Source organism: Herpailurus yagouaroundi, unplaced genomic scaffold (genome assembly GCF_014898765.1).
Source record: "Herpailurus yagouaroundi ecotype Mexico unplaced genomic scaffold, PumYag 28, whole genome shotgun sequence".
In the NCBI taxonomy this organism is placed as follows: Eukaryota; Metazoa; Chordata; class Mammalia; order Carnivora; family Felidae; genus Herpailurus; species Herpailurus yagouaroundi.
Window position 1 is genome coordinate 90,625,302 of NW_024412376.1, and position 23,730 is coordinate 90,649,031.

At 34.7% G+C, this 23,730-nt stretch overlaps 1 protein-coding gene across 1 annotated transcript in view; it reads right to left on the reverse strand.

The window, feature by feature from the left end:
• GRID2 (glutamate ionotropic receptor delta type subunit 2) overlaps window positions 1-23,730 on the reverse strand; it is a 1,464,148-nt gene that overhangs the window by 683,234 nt on the left and 757,184 nt on the right. Inside the window, exons 3-4 of the mRNA XM_040478406.1 lie at window positions 20,400-20,684; window positions 2,930-3,135 (exon numbers count right to left, since the gene is read on the reverse strand). Coding sequence (XP_040334340.1) covers window positions 2,930-3,135; window positions 20,400-20,684 — 491 coding nt within the window. The remainder of the gene's footprint in view (window positions 1-2,929; window positions 3,136-20,399; window positions 20,685-23,730) is intronic.

Below are 23,730 nucleotides of genomic sequence, written 5' to 3' on the forward strand. Positions count from 1 at the left end.
TATGTATATGTATATGTATATGTATATGTATATGTATATGTATATGTGTATACCTGGAATGCAACACAAAACACATTTTTTTTCCTTTGAGAAGATAATTGGGTGTTTGAGAAACAGTGGCAGAAGGTTATCCTTCTGAAATTTTTAAATGTTGAATCATGTGAATGTGTATTCTAAAACTAAAAATGAAATTTTAAAAATTAATTCATTCTGGAAATAATTAATGGAGACAGAAAAAGGTAGACTAAGGGACTCCTGCTTTTTTAATTACAAAATATTCACATGTTTTATTTTTAAAACTGTCTGTATATCACAGACACACAGACGCAAACACTGAATTGTTTGCCTTTCATTGTCTGCCTAATGAATTCTCAACAATTTTGCACAATTCTGGTAAAGCAAATTATCTGTGAAATTTTTCCTGCCAAACACCAGCTCCCTGCAGAGTTTCTCAGTTCTACCATAGGAACCATTTACTCATCACTGTTACAGCATTTTTCTTTCATATTTTATTATTTAGTTACAAGCTTGCCTCCTCCACTAGATCAAGTGGTCCTCTAAGTCAAGAACTATTCTTTGTATCTCCAGACCTTTGATGCCACATGCCTTCTAAATTCCATGCTGCTTGCCTTTTGAATTAATTGTTTCTAGTACTGAAGGGCCAGTCTATTTCCCTAAGTGGGGAAATGCTCCTAGAACACATAGGGGGGCAGAAGCAAGCTGAGAGGTGTTTGAATACAGTTAATTGAAAATGGGAGCCACTCTAGAGGTCAAAGGACAGTATAGCTAGTTTAGGATGGGTAAGGTGGGTAGGTTAACATTCTTCCTGTCATTGAGGCTATAGAAGAAACAGTACAGTTTGGAGACATAAAATCAGTGATTGTGAAAGAAAAGTGAGTTGGGGGAGAAAAGTGGTGTCTGGGTAGAGGAAAGAAGAGCGGTCTCAGGAAAATCACAAAAACATATATATTTTATACGCTTGGGAACAAAGTTGGAAAGAGATTATTATAAGTATCAAAGTTCAAAGTCAAGGATAGGGACTGTGGTCAGAATACTAGCAAAGATCATGATTTGGCAAAAGCACTGATCTTCTTGTCCCTCTTCTTAGCCCGTTACTTCTGACTGCTTGGTAAATATATATGAACTGTTACCTGACATTAGTAGGCCTTTGCCATCTGGTTTACATCCATGATTTACATAGTGTGTGTCACTTCTCTTTTCCGTGTATCCTACTTTGAATCTATACAAAAAACTACTTGCTTTATTCTGAGCATACAATCAAGGACTATGTCTTTGCACATCTTGACATTCTTTTCAGTTCACCAAGTAATTTTTGAGCACCTTCTGTGATTAGGAACGTACTGTATGCTAGAAAAAAATGACCTACAACTTACCATGTCTTAAGTACTTACTAGGTGCCATCCCAAATCCCCCTTTAAGGCATAATACAGGATGCCTCATTATATTACAAATTTAATACGTTGAAACCAATATAGTAGTCTCATTTTATTTATGACAAAACAGAGGTTCAGAAATGTTAAGTAATTTGCCAACCCCACATGACTAGAAAGTGGCTGAGATGGACTTGTATCTGTCTGTTGAATATCACACTTCTTTTGTGAATTCCTACTAATGATAATAAGTCCAATTCTAATGTGTCTTCTCAATGAGCCTTCCTGATGTCCACAACCCCCAACCAAAGATGACCATAGATGCTTCTGCCTCATTTATTATAATTTTAAGATTCTAATTTATGCTATATGTCTTTGTGTACCTGTCTTAAATTTTCTACCAGATTTTGTGTTTCTTGAAGGAAAAAAAAAAACAACTCCTGTAAGATGGGAAATATTCTTTCTCTTGTGGAAACATCTCATTGTTCAATGAGACTCTCTGAGTAATTTGATAGATTAGAAAAGGTCAATATTCTACACGTCCTTAACTGCATAACAAAGTTCTCTATTAAAATGTTAAAAAATGCCATTATTGATAGTTTTCCAAAAGTTTTATTCTTCTTAGTGATTTATATTCTGCTTCAGTTCCTTCATACCAATTATATTATAGAGTGTCAAAGAATTTCTAGCACATTCCTAATTTGGAGGCTTTATAGCAGCACTTTGAGAGCTAAAGAAAGCTTACTAGAGAAGTGAGGAAAAAAGTATTAGTCAAATAGTCACCAAAATTAAAAACACTGATAATAAAACCCAGGTGAAAGTATGTACTGTCATGACCAGTTCTCGCACTACATAAAAATAAAAATGTGAAGTAGGCAAAATGACAATAATCCTGTCAGGGCAATAGCAAGCATTTTAGAACATAAAGATGTCATACCAATCATTTAAAAAGTCTTAATTGTGTTCTTACAAAGTGTTGGAACTTCTAGCCAAATGAACAGACACAATTAAAATTTTGAAGATGTGGCATCATAAAATGTACAATGGGCATCACTTTGTAGAGCTTCAGACAGTTTTAATTATTTGTCTTTGTACAGAGTTCACAGAAGTAAATCTGCTCTATGTTTCTGTAAAAGTAATCATGTTCTGGCAATAATAGCCTGATCGAAGTATATCTTTTCTCAGAGGTACTATTCTGACTTGCAAAAATTTAAGGATTGGTTAGAGAATTTAGAGAATTTATTCTTGAACATGTTAAAGTAATTCAGGGTCAACAACACTTTTGAACTCCCCATGAGATTTCTTAAAATCGTCCTGGCTGTGTGCTTAAATACATAAAAACAAACATTCTCACCAATTAACTGGACAGTGAGGGATAAATGCAATGAGCAAGAAATTCAGTGCCACTTCCATTAGTGTTAATGAGAATTGGGTAGTTAATTCTCCAGCACTTCTCTGAATTTTCAACTTGTCTGTTAGGTCTATTCCAAAGCATTTACTTCTTCACCTATCCCTACCCCATGACAATTTTCACTTACCTCAGTAATGAAGGATTTGGCAGTAGCAGGATTCATAACAAGGATGGCTCGCCTAAGAGTGTCTCGATAGCGATTCAATTCTTCTATTCTCAAGGTGTCAAAGAGAGTGGTGATCATTTTATTGATGTTGTTTTCTACCTTCTGCAGTGCAACATCCATTCCCTGCTGAGATACTTTGTCCAAAAACTCCTGTATTCCACGGATATCTAGGAACATCAAAAGCACATCGAAATGTGAATTAGAACACAAAAGGTAGATAAAAGCTATTTCACTCAAACCAAAATGCAGTTTATTGTTCCACATTGTACACTATTTAAAACTACTAATTGAGTAGCTGATAGAGCTCTCAAATGTATTTTAGGTTTAGTACAATATAATGTGTTTATGTGAAAAATGCAGGCATTATTATTTTTAATTTTTTGTTTATTCATTTTTGAAACAGAGAAAGACAGAGAGAGCAGGGGAAGGGAAGAGAGAGGGAGAAAAAGAATTCGAAGCAGGCTCTAGGCTCTGAGCTTTCAGCACGGATCCCAATGGAGGGCTCCAACCCACAAACCGTGAGATCATGACCTGAGTCGAAGTGGGCCGCTTAACCGACTGAGCCACCCAGGCGCCCCAGGAATTATTTTTTAAATGAATTTCTTTGTCGCCACTGAGCATTTTAAATTATCTCACCTCTACCAAAATCTTAGGACTGGGTAGAGGGAAGTAGTTGAGGAAGACTGTCATTTGTCTATTTATTTTGCTCAGCATTCAAGAGTGATATTAACTTTAGATAAAATATGAATATCATTAATGGCAGATGACTCTAAATCAAAATTACTACCAGTTCTAGAAACAGGCAATAATATTACTAAGACTTGACATTGACAATCTAAAAGAAAGAGGGTTTTGAGAGGTTATCTTCTAAGTGTTACAGGTCATTTAGACCACAAATAAAGTAGCCATTCTTTTGTCATTTTATGAGTACCACTTCCTTAGCTCAAATACTGCAAACCTGGTAGGAGATAGTTCTCTTTTCTATGAGGAGTATGAGGGATGTACTTTGTCTATAAGATATATTCTAACAAAATATTCACACACCAAGTCCAAAATAAGCAAAGTTCTAAAAGATTATCAAATGAAAACTATCTCTATTTCATATTTTTTTCTCTTTTTTTTCTATTTCATATTTAAATAAAAGGATCAAATCCATTCTAAAAAAAAAGTGTTTAAAGATTGTATTTTGATGTATAGGTAAGTAACAATAAGTGTCTGAAATGCTACAAATATTTCTTCATACCACATTGGCTGTTTATAAGAGGGATCTGAACTTTACAATCTTAATATAGCAGATTTGCTTTAATGATATAATAAACTATATTTTTTCTCTATATATCTATGGCTAAGAGTGTTTTGAGGGAATAAAAAAACTGGTGAAAGACAAGAAGTAAATAGAATTGTAGGTTGCTTATTATGAATGGACTATAGTTCAGTATTCCCAATTGTACATGTTTGCATGCATGTAAATTTGTCTCTCAAGGGCAATAATTAGCTCGTGTATTTTTCATACATTAACAATTAAAACAATATGTAAGCCCACAGAATTAGAAAACAAATAGCTACAAATTTGGAAACCAATATTTGCTCATACTGAAAGTTTATATTTGCAGGGTTACAAATTAATAAAAATAACTTGCTTTCTTTTTATGATTAGTTTTATTTTAAAACAATTCTATAAATAGTATATGCTATCTAGTGAATCTAAAACTCTTAAAATAGATTACTGTATAAATTCTTCATTATATGTCTCATTCCTTGTTATATTATAAATCCAGGATATCTGAATCATAAAGCTTGACAGAACAAAGCCTCATCTAGAGCACAAGAGATGTAAAAGCAAGAATAATATATTAATAATTAATTATGTACTCATTAAGTGTCCAAGTCAGGAAGTACCTGAGGGTCTAAAATACTCAAGTATGGATTAAACAAAAGGTTAGATCTAATGAGATTTACAGATATAGGTAGACATATAATAGGACCATGTACACATTCAACAGGTGTTCTCAAACCTTGGTATGAATTAGAATGACCTCGGGAATCTTATTAAAAATACAGAAGCCTCGGACCCATCCCAGAACCAAATACCTTTACAATTTGCACCAAAGCAGATCCTTGATTTTGAATTGTAAGTAGTTGTTTCTTTATATTGAATCACTTAAATGTGCAGTTAAATGTAATACAAACCAAACAAGAAATACATTGAAATAAACAAAGATGCCCAGAAAACAGTGTGACCAAAGCTTAAGGTTCCAGATCAATTACGTTCGAGGAAATCTTCTGTTCCCAGATATAACATACTGGTGCAATTTCATATCTTAACTTTGAGGGAAAAAAAATGTTCCAAAATGCATTTACTGAATACAGATACAATGCTGTGTTCAAGGAACACAACAATTAATACCATTCCCCACAATGAAACAGACAGTAAGCAAGTAAACAAACTAATAAATACAAATCACACTAAGTTCTTGGGAAGCAACAATAAGGGTGATCGGGTAGATAATGACAGGGTGGTGAGGAGAATCGAGTTTAGTTATAATAGTCAAGGAAGGTTTCGCTGGAAAACTGGTACTTAAACTGATCTAAAACATGAGAAGCCATTACCCAAGCAAAGACGTAGGAAGAGATGACAGCATGATAAATGCCCAAGGCAGAGAAGAGTTTGTGTTTGAAGAACATAAAGGCTTCCAGTGTGGATGCACCCAAGTTAGTGAGGGGAGAACAGAGTGGGGTGCAGATGTATGGAGAGGGAGAGGCAGAGTATGTGGTTCCTGGCGAGACACAGAAAGAAGCTTTGGTTTTATTCTAAATACAGTTTTAATCTCTTAAAAGTTTAAGTAGAGGATCTAACTGGATGACAACCTATGTGTGAAAAATGAAAAGCGGTCTAAGTCTGAGAGTGACTTGTTTGATAGTATAACTCAAACGAGCTTATAAATAGTTTTCTCTTGATTTAAAACCGTATGGCATTTTTTAGCTTTTATTTTGGCCAGAAATTAAGTAATATGGCATATTGTTGTATAGCCCCAAAAGTGATGTGATACAAGATCGCTATTACAACTTTGCTTCCTTAGTCTGGAATTCCGGTTATCACTACCTAGATAATCTCTTCGTAAAATTTTCAAGTATTTTTTCTGATCTACTGTGTGTAAATTACAGTGGAGGGTCTAAAACACACCAGTTACTATTATTAACAATAATAGTACATAATCACTTATTAGGAGATCACCCTTCCCATGCGATAGAACCTAACTGTCTAAAATTTACTGTTGGCTAGTTACCCAAAATAGCAAGCATAATGTTTTAGACTCTTGAAATGCAGGAATTAAATAGTAACAGCTTTCCTTATTTAAGAATAATACCAAACACCCACGACATGTGGCAACTGGTAAGCTTAATATGAGAAGAATCTGAATCATGCTGTCTATTAGTTGCTATATGGAAGCGTTATTAAAAGAGAGAGTGGGCCTTTGGTTTTAATAATTCATGAACATAATTAACCATCACAATTGTTCAGCTGTGTGTCTATTCCTTGACAAGAAATAAAAATAAAAGTCATAGAAAGAAAGAAGACAAGACATAGTGCCTTACTTCAAGAACTTCTAGGCCTGTGGGTGTGACTAAGTGCTATTCATTAACAATAGGAAGTTAAATATAGTTTCAGTTCAGTAATTCCAGTGATTACTGATTCTACTGACCAGATAATTCTAAAACAGCAAGTGGTAGAAGGCTCATTAACTAAGTTATTAAACATAAGATTAGGGAAAAAATTGCTTTTTTTTCCCAGACACTGTAAAGGAACTTGTGCTACGTGAAATAATGACCTTCCAAAGAAGCCCAAATCCTAATCCCTGGAATCTGTGAATAAGTTATTCAGCAAAGAGGTTTAATGCTCTTGGTGGCATTAAGGTTGTTCATCCCCTGATCTTAAGATGGGGAGTATCTTGTATTATTGGGGTGGATCTGGTGATAACAGAGTCCTTAAAATTAGAAGAAAAAGGCAAAAGAGAGAGTCAAAGGGAGATCTGACTACTGAAGAATGAGTTGACCTTGGGGAAAGTTCAAAGAGATGTAACACTGTTGGCTTTGGTGAAGGGGGAAGGAGAACTTCAGCAAAGAAATGTGGATGGTCTCTAGAAGCTAGAAAAGGCATAGAAGGTTCTCCCCAAGAGCCTCCAGAAAGGGACACAGACCAGCTGATATCTTGATTTTAGCCCAATGGGCTTCCACGTCAGCCTTCCAACCTATAGAACTGTAAAATAATAATTTGTGTTGTTAAAGCCTCTAAATGTGTGGTCATCTGTTACAGCAGGAATAGAAAACTAGTAGAGAAGTATACTTGAGTCTAGTCCTTAGGTCAGCACTTTTCAAATGGTGGTCCACTTAATTTTGTAATCATCTGGAAAACTTGTTGAAAAAGAAGTTTTCTGAGCCCCACCCCACTACCATAAAATAAAAACTCTAATGACAAAGCCCAGATATTTTCTCAGCTGAACATTCTTAGGAAACCAGTTTGAGAACGAATGCTCCAATTTCTTACCCTTTCTTTCATAGGCTCCTATGAAAAAGCCATGAAGATTATGGATCCTCCTTTTCCCCATATATGTAGATACCAAAAACATTATGCATACTGCCTAGATTATGGTCTCTTAGTCTGATCTGCTTGCTCCCCTTAAAGGTAGTTATTGGAGAACCTGGATTAGCATATCGTCACTGCTCTTAATGATTTTCTTTCTATTCATGCTACACTGGAAGGTAAAGAATAGATGTTCACATGTTAACTAGTAGTGTGTATTACATTTTGTTTAAATAGAGGCAAATTTTATTTATTTATTTATTTATTTATTTATTTATTTATTTATTTATAAATGTTTATTTTCGAGAGAGAGAGAGACAGAGTGTGAGTTGGGGAGGGGCAGAGAGAGAGGGAGACACAGAGTCTGAAGCAGGCTCCAGGCTCTGAGCTGTCAGTACAGAGCTTGACGCAGCGCTTGAACCCATGAACCGTGAGATCATGACCTGAGCTGAAGTCTGGCATTTAACCGACTGAGCCACCCAGGTGCCCCTAAATAGAGGCAAATTTTAAATAAAAATATCAAGAAATATAACAGACACGAATACCCTTCCCAATAACACTGAATTGGTTTCAGTTATTAATCTAACTAGCTGTCTTTCAGGCCTAAGAAAAACGTACTAAGCTATAGAAGATTGAGTTTTCCAGGGAAGCAAACTCTGAGGTAAAGATGGAAGAACAGGATGTTTATTAAGAACAGCCTGCAGGAATAACACTTCTGTAGCCAGGAAAGGGAGCAAGAGTCAGCAGAGGGAGAGTGGGGATACTGCTCAACCGAATCTGCCCAGACCCCTGGAAGTGGGATGCCCTCAGAGTTGTCTCACGTTAGGGCCAGTGGAAGGAGAAACTTGATCATCCTTCATGGGCTTCGGTTTGGTGTTTCTCCTCAGCTGAGGGCAATTCCTGGGAGGGTACTGAGCTGTCAGTGCTCTCACAGATTGGGGAATAAGTGCTTCAGTTCTGAAGGGGTGGGGGGTTGGATGGCATAGGACAGAATGTATCCAGGAATTTAACTTGCATTTATTGTTTTGGTTTTCAGGCTAATTTGACATTATAAGTAATTTGCCCTTATAAACCATTGCATCTTTCTTCTTTGAAACAATTATCTATGGAAAACACAGTACACTTGATGTCAGACAACCAGGTTCGGATCCTTACTTTTATGCCCACCTACCCTATGGACTTGGAACTAATTTCATAGTTGATGTCTGTTGTTTTTAACTTCCCAGTATTTCTTCTCCTTTATTACAAATAACAAGACTTCATTTTTCATTTAAGAAACAAACCTGTCCCCATCCCTTGTATTCAACATTCTATTGTGTTCTATATTCTATTACTGGATGGTCATGTATCCCAGGATGGTCAATTTGAGCTCACCACATCCCTGGATAGTCACAGGATTCAAATGAGGACTGAGATTTGATATATGGATAATGAAAAAAAAATCTCTTTTTTATATCACACGTGGTATGATGTACTTTTGGGACTGCGCAGCCAGTGTTGTTTAGAGAGAAGCTGAGAAAGAAGCCAATGTGTGAGGTAAAACAGAGGCAAGGCAGCTGTTCCTTAGACTTCTCAACTACATGAGTCAATGAAAAAAAATTTTTTTTTCTTTTTTCTCACTTAGTTTGAAGTGAATTCTTGTCCCTTTCAAGAGAAAGGGTATTGACTAATATAAAACCTTTTTTGTAAATATATGATAGTTTGGTGATGAAGGTAAAAACACAGTTCCTATCCGTGATATACATCCAGTTTAGTGGAGCAAAGGATAACTTACACAGGTAATTAGGATTCAGTGTAATTAATGCCAATAAAAGAAATGGAAGCCAGGAATGGAAACATAGGGTTAATAGCAACTAACTACACCTTACTGATGAAAAGAAACATGTTTAAACAAATCACTGGGTTGTTCTGATAAAAGGAAATAGGGCTTTGTGAAATATTAAAGCAGTTTATTAAGCACAAATTTCTAAGCAAGGTACATTTTCATTATCAAGACTTTATTAACCCAGTCAAAAGTCCCATTTGTTCTTAACTTTCTTCTGCTATATTTTTCTGTGAAAAAAAAATGAAAAAAGGAAGTCTTTATAAGGACTAAAAGTTGACCGAGGTAACATCCTCAGAAGTTGACATTATAGCAACTGTCAACTTCTCTGACATCTGAATTGTGTAACCTATTCAGACCATTTCCCACAAAAACTCTCCAAGAGGTAGTGGCTGATTGAAGCTCAATTATTTTATTAAATTATGTAAAATAATGATTTTATCCTGGTTACTAATGTGAGATTAAATGTAATCTCTATATTAAAAATGGTTTAAATTTAATTAGATTAGGATAGAGAAATCCCAGGCTATATTAGAATCTAATGTATAAATACATGTCCAAACTGACCCCCAAACCATTAGTATGATATCCTGTTGTACATTGCAAACCAGTGGTCAGCATCCAAATAGATCCCTTTTAGAATCAATTCTTATGTGCCAAGCACTTTGAAAGAATGTTTGAGCAAGACAAAAAACAGTCCTTGCCCTCAAGGAGTTTGTTATTATACCATCTGATGATAACACAGGCCCTACAGTAGATAGAAGAATCTCACTTGACTACTCATTTTCCAAACTATAGTTGCAATTTAACTAATTTAGTGACATTATCTGGAATATATCAGATGGTATTCCTCAAGATCATTATATTCAAATATCCAATTTAAAATACTGAATTTGGTAGGAAAAGAGATTTGTCACTAAGTCTCTGATTTTTTTTTCTCCTCTACTCATCTCTCTCCCTCATTTGAGTAGATTAGGCATATTTAATCATTTTGACCACTTAATGCATTGAAGACCTCACTTGGAGCAGGAGACTAGCACTGCATTCAGCCAATCCTGGAGTTTCTGAAATGATGACAGAATTCTGAGCATTAAAATTACTATGTAGAATCTTGTGACTTTTTTTTTTAGATAAAAAGGAATATGTCATGTCGCCAGATATGTGAGCTACATCATTGAGCTGAATGCCTTTTCCCAACATATGAATAGATAGCAAAGCATACTGTACAAAATGCCTCATTTCCTGAGAAAATAAGTCTTTCAACCACTGAGTGATCTAAAAATTTTTATTTAGAAGAACCCTTACTTCAAAGGGAGTTTAAGTCTCCACTGAGTATTTCCTTGCCATTTGTAGTGTATTTAGGAAAAAAAAAGATAATATGCCGTCTTAGATTTTGAGGTGACAGTCTAGCAACAGTGGCCCATCACTAAGATTTTCTATTTAATGAGAACTTACTATTTTAGCATTAGATCATAGTGTTTTAGTATGAGAGTCATCTTTACAGTAATGTTGATCAATAAGGACATTTGACTAAGAACAAACCCAAAGTAGTTCAATATATCATTTTTAACTACTTGGCATAATACGTACTAAAGGAAAAGAAATAGTTCAATAAGATGCTTGGATTAATTATACGCTTATTGACGCGCATTGAAGTAAATGAGAGAACTGAAAGTTGGAAAGTGGCCAAATGAGCAATAAACAGCTTTAAGACTGTCTAGAGAGATAGTTAATAATATTATAGTCATTAGACATTTGAAAAAAAAACCTCTCAGGGTAATTATAAACATTTGCAATCAATTAAGAGGAATGTGTCCATTTTACGGGCCTTGATTAAGCCTACATCAAGATGCATGGAATAAATGTTATTCCTTGGAATGCATTCATGAGGATGATCAGCCAGTGTTCATTTCAAAGGGGCTTAACATATGGCAATGTAATTGTAAGGAAAGGGTGATACACTGATGTACTTAATGGTAGTGTGTAAGTACCTCAGGTCACTCGATTATGTACTGACCCTTAATTTGGAATCATTAAACTAATGTTTTCAGAATTCAGGAGAGCCCATAAGTAACTCATTTAGTAAACCTTAGAGTTGAGTTTTGTTTTTCTTTTTTTTTCTTTGCTTTTGTGTCGATGGGTGTTAAAATACTTTATTTCTATATAAAGAGAAAAATGTATATTTCATTTAATCATTTCCATACTAAGATATTTTATCAACACCTATTATGCACTTTAAGGTCTCTGATTTTCAGAAGTACTCAGTTTAACAAATTAGAGCAGAAATTTACATATGGCCAAAAAACTTATTGTAAAAGAGAATATACTATCCTGGCACTAAGGAAAATGTCAGAAAGGTTGAAAACATAAATAAGTTCCAGCTAACCAAAATCAACAAACAAAAACAAATTCAAAGTAGAATTAATAGGTGTGTGTTTTAGAAATAATTTTAAATGTTGAATTATAAAGACAAGTACTTATAGTTTTAAAATATTTCATATATGTCAATTTAATATTAAATTAAAATTTAAAATTTAACTTAATTAAAATAAAATGATCTAATTAATGCTTAACTAAGTTTTGTTTTTGTTTTTTTTTTTTTTTTTTTTCCTTATAAGCAAGGTTCCCTTAACTGGAAAAAGAAGAACATGGGTCCATATATGCCTACCCTTCACCCAGAGGTAATTCATCCATCACATAATTCAGGTTGGTGACAGAGAGTCCACCAAATGCCTGACCAAATTATTTGATTAAGGGAAGAGCAATGGACCCAAACATGGCCTGAGATTTGATGCATAGATACATACCTACATGTATGATATTTGCTATACAGACAGAGCAGGGAAAGGGTCTTTCTTTAGTGTAATAATATGTAAGGATATGCTTGGAGTCACTAATGCCATCTCTCTTGCTTATGAATGAAACCAATACATAAACTGAAGTAGAGATTATGTAATAGATTATGGTAAAATATCTAATTACTTTCAATAAGTTCATGTCTCCATGTCATTACTGTAAAAAGCTGCTTAGATCCCTGTCATTGTATTACACTTCTAGTCTTCATAACTTGATCCATCTAATAGATCTATCAATAAATCAAATCCAGTATTGGGCTGTGGGACCAATATTGTTTTAGGTAAAGGATATTAAGGAACTCAAGTAGTTCATTCACTGAAGCACCCTTCAATTTCACTCCATATGTCACTCTGGTAAATCAGTTCTATTCAGTCCTCCCGGCTATGAAATTCAACTTTTCTCTCATCAATACTCTCAGAATGGAATCCTCCCATTAAAGCAATATATCTGCTTTTATTCTACTTTAAGAACTACCTACTTCTATAGCTTTCTATAACTTTATGGTTTCTGTATATTGTCAGTTCCTTGATTCTGGAATCTAGCCATTGGCTAGTGCATTCAACTAATTCCTTGCATACACCTCTCTGATAGTGAGCCTACACTGGACTGCTACCAATTGCTTTTAATGAGCCTTCCTTAATATCATATTCCACCTAATTGACCAAACTTCCTCCTGGAGATTTGGTTGAAATCTAAGCAAATTGAGATGCAAAATTTGAAGGGTAATTTGCTGCAAAACATTTATCAATAAGTGAAGAAAATGAAAAGTGATACAATTATCTTTAAGTGATAAAGATTAAATTTTTTTTAAAAAAGAAATTATTAAAAAACCACAAAGTACAAGTGTGTGTTTTGTTTTGTTTTGTTTTCCTAAAAAAGAGGATTCACTCCACTCTCTTAGGCAATAAGATAGCAGTTGGTGTATTGTATAAAAAGTAAATGTATAAGAGCATATACAAAGGTATTAAAAAACAAAATAGGGATAAAGACATTTAGAAAAGTGGAATATTTGAAAAGCACAACACATTGAAATTGGGAAATTGCTCATGTTGAAAATGGTACTTATGCAGTAGAATACTAAGAAGGGTTCAGGGGGCATATTCATTTTCTTCACTTATTGATAAATGATTTTCAGCAAAATCATTCTCATTTTATATTATCCAAAATGGATCATTTTGTCCAATATTAGTGTTTTAAGTTTCACATAAAGAAAGTTTTTTTGACAGCTAGAAATACCCATTGTACAAATGTGAAATAGGCTCCTTCAAAATATAATGTGTTCTTTCTCCCTTGGAATATTCTGGAAGGGGAAACAATGCTATGAATCAAAGATGCTGAAGAAGAGGTCTACTGAAATTTCTTGTTTCCAAATGCCTTCTAGAGGAACAAAGCTGACAGTATTGGAACCTCCTGGAGAGTGTTAAAATACTTATGTTGCTGATGCATACCTTGCAACAATTTTTTTTTTTTTTTTTTTTTTTTTAGTGTTTATATATTTTTGGGAGGGGGTAGTCAGAGGATCTGAAGTGGACTCTGTGCTGGCAGCAGAAATCCCAATATGGGGCTTGAACCCATGAGCAATGAGATCATGACCGAGCCAAAGTCAGACATCTAATCAACTGAGCCACCCAGGCACCCTGCAACAATTCTGATTCCAGGAGCCTGTGATGGGACTCAGGTTTTCTGATGATTAAAAAGCTCTTCTAGTCATTTTGATCTATTATAAAATTCAGGTTCTAGGAGTCTACTACATTCAATTCTAAATGAATTTTTTCTATGACTCCATAATCTCTAAATGATCATGATTCAGTTATGCTATTTAGTTTAAAACTGTTGCTTTTACCCCTTTTTCCTTTTTTCTTCTTCAAATATCTGATGAATTAGTGTGTCTTCTAAGTTTTGGTTGAGATATAATTTACATACAATAAAACAAAAGACCTTACCTGTGTAGTTCAAAGAGAATTTATTGTATTGCCCTGTAACTACCACTAAAAACAAGATATTGAATATTTGTGTTATCATGAAAGGTTATCTTGTGTTCTTTTCCAGTCTACCCTGATTCAGAGATGCACCTACTTTCTAATTTGTATCCTCAATATTAGTTTTAATGCCATAGAACAGAGATTGGTAAACAATTTCTTAAAAGGGCCAGATTGTAATATTTTAGGCTTTTGGGTTTTGTTTCTATTGCAACTGCTCAACTCTGCTATTGTAGCTCAAAAGCAGACATAGAGAACATGGAAACAAATGAACATGTTGTGTTCCAATAAAACTTTATTTACAAAAAGAAGTTTCAGGCCCAATAGTAGGTTCCTAACCCTTGAGATAGACAATAAAGACAGAATATATTGACTGCCCTCAGGCTGTGCCTCCTAAACCAGAGCTGGACTCAAATATTGTATATGAATTGAGAACTCAGAACTACTAGTTGGCAAGAAGTCATATTGAAGGCCCTACTGATGTATGTCTCACTCAGGGGTCCCAGCAATGTAAGTAACACTTCCTTCCTCTCTTTTCTAACCTCCATCTCTCCATCCCTACTCCCACACCAGGAACGTCATATACACTTCCAGAACCATTGTTCTTATATGAACATTACCTCCTTCCTGAAGACATGAGTCACTCATTAGGGGTGGTAATGAGAACTTGTTTAAGTAAATGCCAGCAGCAGAAAATGTAGTACTTTATTGAGATATCTCTAAAGTGAGGCTACTTGGGGTGCCTGGGTGGCGCAGTCGGTTAAGCGTCCGACTTCAGCCAGGTCACGATCTCGCGGTCTGTGAGTTCGAGCCCCGCGTCGGGCTCTGGGCTGATGGCTCAGAGCCTGGAGCCTGTTTCCGATTCTGTGTCTCCCTCTCTCTCTGCCCCTCCCCCGTTCATGCTCTGTCTCTCTCTGTCCCAAAAATAAATAAACGTTGAAAAAAAAAATGAAAAAAAAAAATAAAGTGAGGCTACTTTTAGTAATATGGGGGAGCCATATGGAGCCATACCGGACTTGTTACTGAAGTATACCTACAGGTAGTTTTCCCTATGATCAGAGCCGTCCAATTAGAATTTTTTTCCCCTAAATTTCACTGAAGTGATCAATGGTACCACTTCATCCTTAGAAGTCAGTCAGGTCAGCCTAAACCACTGGCCATGGTAGTTATACATGACAGAATTTCTCCTTGTGAGACAGGCAGACTCTTTGCAATCACAAATAAATCCTATTTACTTGGATCAAAGCCTCTGGCCAAGTAAAATGGTTTATGCAGAAATTTAAGGAGGAAGCTCTGTGACTTTTTAAAGTAGAGTCTTGACAGTTCATGGGATTTATTTAAGTCCTGGACCCTGAAGGGCATAGTTGAGATCAATCTTGCTCATTAAAATCTTGTTTATAGTATCTTTAAATAAATGCAGAGGAGACAAATTGAATAGATTTGATCCTATATCCTGTCAGTAAGATTAACCAGAGTGGTCTTAGGACTGGCATATCTAGGGGGAAATTTGCCAGAAGTCAACAATGTTGTAGAAGCAAAGAATGAATATTTTCGGGAGACAATTTCCATAGGTTTCATGTTTTATTGTGCATTATGGAAGGAGCAGCTCTCCCTAGATAAGACAGGTTTATTTACAATGAAGATAGTGTCTTTTTTTTGGGACATATACCGAGCATGTTTACTTAGAAGCCCATCATAAAAGACACATATTCCCTAAGCCGGGGGTTTCTTAGCTGTCATATGAGCCTGTTTCATGTATAGCATCCGCCTGAGTGGCTCCACATAGCCCTGTGGGACATGAGGTCAAGAGCAACCAACATTAACTTGAGGCTCATGCTGCCTGCTTCACTATGAGTATTAAAGTCCTCTCTCTAAAGGAGTATAGTGCTTACTGCCAGTACCCATGAAATTGATGCAAGCTCACACAAGTTAGCTTGTAAGTAGGGTAAAATCTCAGCTGCCTTGTAGTTCTTGACGATATTATATAACAGTCCCAAGAGGTAAGAGAGCCTGAAAAATGTAGTTTTTCAACTGGAAGTATTGGTCTCTCAAATAAACTTGGCATTTTGTTGGCAAATCTGAAAGGAAGGAAGGTTATTTTGCAGGCAAGTACCTGTTTGTGCTGATGAATCAGCTACTTTGGCCCAATGGCTGTCCTGTTTCCATACTTCCAATGATAACCAAATCTTCCAACTGACATACAGTATTTTTTCCTTGAATGATACTAATATGTTAAAGATCTGCAGGCTTGATGTCATTGTCTCTCTTTAATAACGATGATTCTATGTATTTCTTTTGTAATTTTTTAAAAAAATTACAGTTTGTCAGAAATTAATCTTATCCTTATTTCTACAGCATCACAATATTCTTTTTTAATTTTTTTTTTAACGTTTATTTATTTTTTTGGGACAGAGAGAGACAGAGCATGAACGGGGGAGGGGCAGAGAGAGAGGGAGACACAGAATCGGAAACAGGCTCCAGGCTCTGAGCCATCAGCCCAGAGCCTGACGCGGGGCTCGAACTCACAGACCGCGAGATCGTGACCTGGCTGAAGTCGGACGCTTAACCGACTGCGCCACCCAGGCGCCCCAACATCACAATATTCTTAATGGTTGAAAGCAAGGACTAAGTATGAGACTATCATTGTTTGAATTCAGGCTTCTCGCCTTATTTGCAAGTTACCTGATGTTCTTTTCATTTCCAAAAATCATCATCATCACCATCACCGTCATTATCTACCGCAGCAGGCTGCTGGGCAGCTATGAGGCTTAAATGAGATGATACATGCATGGCACTTGGAATAGACCCTGGGTATAATAAATGCTCTCTGTAAGATTAGCCCTATTAATTATATTCTCGGGTAATAGTTCATTAAATTTCAGCTCAGATACTACCTTAGTTGTGTTTTGTGAGCAAGTTACTCAGTTTTTCCCCCCTGTTTTCCTATTTGTAAAATTGTGATAATAGTATTACCAACTTCATAGAGCTTTTGAGATTACATGAGCTAATGTAAAATACTTAAGTTTAGGGCCTGGCCAATTAAACACTCAGAGATAATATTTTTAATATTTTTCTTGCTGGAATACTTGTTCACACTTTCTGTTTGAGTGACTGTCTCTCATACACTGTGAAAGTTAGCTAGGATTTTGAGGCAACATTCAAGGTTAAAGTCCACCCGTAAAGCCTTCTTTGATCACTGCTACCAAAAATTCAACACCTTCTTCATTACACATCATTTGCATTCACTTTACACCATTCACGAGACTTAACACACTATTTTTTCGATTAAAAGGGTCATAAATATTTTACCTCTTTTGTTAATTGTAAGCTTCTTAAAGGCTAAGACTACATTCTGTAAAACTTTTTATCTCATATTTTGCATTGCACTAAGTGAGCAATGAATATTTCTTAAATGACACAGTTTTTAAAAAGCTCAACACTTCCTAAACTCTTTCAAGCCTTTTAAAAATGTCTTGAATCAATCCATTCAAATAAAGTTTCCACATTTTTTTTTCCAGTTTCATCCATTTACTTAGAATCAAAGACTTGAATTTTCTTTGTTAAGGAATTTAAAGTAGCCTTTTATACTGTGCCCTTAATCATAATTAACTGCTTTTGAAAAAAGTGTTTCTCTAATTAACTGGATATAGAAGCCTATTCTTTTTTTTCTTATTTTTCAAGTATATTTTTATAAGCAAAATACATCTTCAATAACATTTGGCTCCAGTAGGCTGACTTATTTCATCCACAGATGATGCTTAATCCATTCTTTAATGAAAGCAATTCCTGATAACCAAGATAAAAGTCAAGTATAATTCCAATGTTTGAACTTAAAATGATGACATTGATGAATGGATATGTAAATACATGTAGCCCTCTTCAAGGTAGAAGGTATTTGGATAGCTTGATGTTTATTTTGGACTCTAGCCCAGTTCTTTACCAGCAAGATTTATTGTGATTATCAAAGTGAAATTTTCTTTTATTAAACAAGAGTATTACTGGAAATAATTTTAAGGATACAAGCAGGGTGATTTTTCATGAATTATTAAATTAAAAAGTAAGTCAAAAGCAAGTGTATCATCAGAGTAAAAGAAAATACTTTTTTTTTTAGTATTATTATTTCTAAAACAAACCTGCTTCTAACAGAGGACTCAATCATACATTGCATTTATAGCCATCTTATTTACTCAAAGGAAAATAGTGGAAAAGAGAATAAGGGACTTCAAATGTATGTAAACGATTCTCTATGACTATGAATTTAGTGTACATTTTCAAAAACATTTACCTTATCAGTAATAAAAATGTCTTCTCTTAGAAGAATTTCCTAACTGTAATCCATGTAAGGACTTGGAAACAAGACGGCAAGGGATTTTCTTTCCTCATGGATAGTTATAATGAGAGAGTAAAAATCTCGTTTTAATGTTGTAAAAAACTTTCATCAAAAATCACTTTTCTGTTCTTTATATTACTGAACTATTCTGACAAGACTAACTAAAAAATGTCCCCCACCCCCCGTGCCAAGAAAGATTCACAGTTTAAAAATTAATTATTTCAAGTTATGCTTGAATGGGGATCATAAGAACACCATTTGAAAGGTCATAAAAATAATAGATAACCTGACTGGAAAAAAACTGACAAAGGCATACTCAACATATTGTTTCCAGAGGTAGAGTTTACTGTGTCCACTAAGGAATCCTGTCAGGGAATTTCAAACTTGTGTCCCATCTTTACTTTTACTGATGAGCCAATTATATTTTACTTTCTTTTTGTTTATTTTATTCATTTCAGTTTTGGTCTTTGTTCTGTGATCCCTAAATAATATGAACTAAGCAACAAAAATAAGGATTTCCGTCCTGGAGACAAGTCTGCTTCTAGAGAGTGCCATAGACTTCTGGCTGAAATCTACCCGTCAAGTTTAATTCTGCTCTGGCTGCCAAAACCCCATGAGACCTTTGAATATTTAGGGCTAAATGTAACTGCCACTTGCTCTTCCTCCACAGGAGCTTTATTTGATGCTTTCCAGATTTCTACCATCCTGTTTGTGCACATTTCTATTGATGCCACTTTCTGGCTTGCTCTTGTTTAACTTCTCCAATATTGTTGACAATTCTGGGTAGATGATGACAAGACAACCATTATTTTTAAGTGTTTATTTATTTATTTGCTAAGAAAAAAATAAGTTGTGCTATAGAGGGTGAAATCGTCTTGATTTTTTAACATAAAAAAGTAAAAACTAGATCCATCCATACTGAATGGAAGACAATCTTCCGAGACTCTTCTTTAAGGCAAATCTCTAAAGAAACATGTTTCAAACATATATTCTTTGTGAAGACCTGCTAGCTTTATCTCATTTGATTATATCCATCTCCAGTCCCCCTAATGACAAAAATTGGAGAGAAACTACATTTGAACACCCTTGGGTTCAGTCAGTTAGAAAACATTCATTCAGGAAAAAAATATAGCTATCACTTTTACTTACTTTTCTTAATGTAACACAAGTAAAAATACTGAGACAAAGTATCTTCTCCTTGAATTGCAGGAAATTTAGTGCAAATGCTTTGTTTCATCTTGGGAGGTTATATAAATTGTCTTTATACCACTGGGCATTTTGTGGAATTTCATATTGTAGACAATATGCCATGAGAACTATAAAGCAATATAGTCTCAGTGACTCCAAAGAGTGTAAGCATGTAAGCAAGATGTGTCAGATTTTGGATTTTTTGGAACCAAGAAATACAAACAGGCATTTATTTTCAATGTTCCAGGATCTGTCCAAAATGGTGTTTTATTATTACATAAAGATATAAATGTTTTTTGTAAGGGGAGAAAGACATTATTGTCTTTATGACTTCTCATTATTTGAAAAAATCAAGATATATTAGAGTTAGACTGCCTTTAGAAACATTTAGAAACATTTATAAACTGAGCATTAGGAAGAGGTATTTTTTAATTTGACTTCAAAGTGATTTAATATAAACGACTGAACTGAAAGCCTTAAGAAAACTTTTTGTTCTTCCTGCTAGATTTTTTAAGATTATGACAGAACAACAACAACAACAACAACAACAACAACAACAACAACAAAAAAACAGATAACAATGGATAAGTTCCTTGAAGTTTTTCAAGATTTAATTAAGTTGCTTGCCATGCAAATACCAGCATACAAAACTCACGCAACTCCCAATCACTTACCGTATTCACTATCATAGAATATGATGAATTTCTGCCAGGCATATTCTGTTACCACTCTCAGGATAACGTCATTTAAGTAGACAGGTGGGCGAACAGACAGAGTGTAGTCATCATTCCTGTTGCTCCGGGTGAGTCCACAGCCACTCCTCGGGGTCCCAGCTGTTGAGCGCTGTATGAAGAGGTGGGGGATATGCATGGCATCTGCCAGAGACTGGAGGGAACCTGCCGATGTGCAGCCAATGGAGCTGACCAGGGCCAAGATGCCTTGATTCATAAGTTCACAGGCTGTAAGAAATCACAGTAATATTTAAATGCCTCTGGGTTTCATATAACTTCCCTTTGGGAATAACTGTGAATAAAATTTATGGACTTATTACACAACTATGGATTTTTTTTTTTTTTTTAGTGAACATGTCCATGAAGAAATCCTCAAATTAAAAATTGCTATTGGGATTCAGCTAACAAACTGCCCTTATTAGCTATTTGACCTTGTACAAATTATTTAGCTTTTCCTAGTCTCAGTTTTGTCATCTGTAAAGGGGGCAAAATAGCATGAATCTTGCAGGATTATTGCTAGGATTGGAGAAAATTCAATGCCTGCTATTTGCCTTTCACATAATAACACTCAAATTAGTGACAGCTATACTTTTATAATTATCAATGTATAATTCAGGGAAAAGATAATTCCTCACTGAGTAAATAATACAAGGTTTTCAAAAGCTGATAATATGTAAATTGGTGAATGAGTGAAAAAGAATATGAAAGGCCTACATATGGAATTTCTGGCCACAGAAAAGAGCTATTCTGGTATCTAAAGCTTTGATAGCACTTTGTCTCTCATTACACTGGAAAAGTGAAAATGTTTTTGTTCTTTTCCTTGACAGTCAGAAAACTCCTGGTCAAATCAAATACTAAGTTTCAGCAATTATTTCATTCACTAAATTTCATTCTGGTTTCTAGCTGTACAATTTCTAATCTCTACTATATGATTTATGATCTCTGTTGTTTTAATTTCATTTTAACTACATTGTGTATACATATATGCTTACTTCAAAAAATATTTAAAACTGGATCAAATATAAATTATAAGCACATATAAAGACACACCATATAAAGCAAAAAAAGTTAATAACTCTTAACTCCTTCTTGTTTTTAAGTAATCTCTACATCCAATGTGGAGCACGAACTCATGATCCTGAGACCAAGAATCATGTGTTCTACCAATCAAGCCAGCCAGGTGCCCAATTTTTTCTTTTGTTTTTCTTTTCTTTTCTTTTTTTTTTTTTAGCTTTTTAAATTTTTTATTTAAATTTTAATTTTTATATATTTATTTTTAAAGTAAGGCTCTATGCCCAATGTGGGGCTTGAACTAACAACCCTGAGAATAAGGGTCAGATGCTCTACTGACTGAGCCAGCCAGGAACCCCTTAATAACTTGTAACTCATTTAATAAGTCTTACTAAGAGTTAAGAGATCTGAGAGATCTTATATGTTAGTCTTTAAGAGCAAGAGATTAGAAATAAAATCAAAAGTAAATTCAGGAGGAATCGAGGCAAAATAAATTCCATTTGAGAAGGCCAGTAATTATAATTGGTCCAGGTATTATTCTCGATTTTAGACATTCTAGGTATAATATTCTCAATACTTACACATTATTATAATCTGTTTTACAGAGTGTTTGAAACATAGATGATAAGTACCTCTATGTAATTAATTGGGCAGTTAATGAAGGCTGACAAAGTGTAAGTTTAGAAGTACTATACTAATGACATGTACATAAACACCAAATACATTTAATTATGATTAATTTTAAGCCAACCAGCACATACAAAATAAATTAATAATTAGCAGGGACATTATTTTCAAGCATAAGACAGGTAATATGATTTCAAATAAATCTGAAAGATAGCATCAGGGATGAATGTTTCTTAGACCATAACAGATTGAGATTGAAGTTTCAGTAAAAATGATAGAACCTACTCACATTTGTGAATTCAACATTTATAAAAGCTATATGAATTTACAGTTACGCTTCCAATGGATTTAGGCATAAACATTAGTCAGAAGTTTGTTTCATTATTGTAGGAAATAAGGCCACTATTGATTCATCTATCACAAAAGTTATAAAGTTACATATAACAGAAGTTGAGATAAAAAATTCAGTTTAAGTATTACATTTGTCAAATATGAAAATTGTCTCTTTTAATCTTCATTATTTAGAAATAAAGCTTTGAAATCATATATAAATCATTATTTAGCATATAGATTTGTTTTAGTATATACTCTGTGATTTCCTCAAACCAACTATGTTACTTCCTATTAACCTCTGTTAGTAACAACACAAACTAATCAAGTATTAGAAACAGTTGTTTTTAATATACATGCAAATGTGTTATTTTTAGATTATTTATCATTTGGTATTATCCATCCTACTACACATATAAGCAAGAATAACTGAAAATTCCCTATAAAATAAAAACAGGAATCATCAGAATTTGCAATAAAAGCCACACAAGGGACGCCTGGGTGACTCAGTCAGTTAAGTGGCCAGGTTGGGCTCAGATCATGATTTCATGGTTCATGAGTTCAAGTCTTGTGTCGGGCTCTGTGCTGATAGCTCAGAGCCTGGAGCCTGCTTCATCCTGGAACTCTATTTTGAGAAAGATTTTGAGACTTAGCAAGAAAGAGTACCAAAATCATTGTGTTAATTTTCTCAAGGAAGAGACCGGGAGAGCAGCAGCCTGGAAGTCTTAGACATGCATCCCACTTATAATATGAAACCCTCTATTGTTCACAGTTGTCAAGAAAGCATACACCACTCCCTTAAAAAAAATGTAAGTCCCAGGTCTCTAACTCATTGTCTAATATGCTTTTCACCATAGCGAGCAAATAATATTGGTACCCTTAAAATTTTGCTTGACAAAGAAAAGATAGACATAGATTTCCATAGGGAAAAGCTTAATTGGAGACTATCTACTGCCAACATTTGGCAAAAATAGGTTGATCCACTAAAGAGGGAAGGAACAGTCCACACACCTAAAAGAAACTGAAGCTGGTTGAGTCAAAACACAACCATGGTTGGGTACATAAGAGAATGGGCCTACAATGCAACCTATCAAGGCTATATTTGACATCCATTTTGTCAATATAAAATGTTGGTTGAATAAGAGAAGATACAAATTTATTTGCCTCGGAGAGTGACCATTCATAGAGTTCTATATAAATGTTAGCATAAAAAATAAATTAAAATCCTTCCTTCCTCCTTCCTCCACCTTCCTTCCTTCCTTCCTTCCTTCCTTCCTTCCTTCCTTCCTTCCTTCCTTCCTTCCTT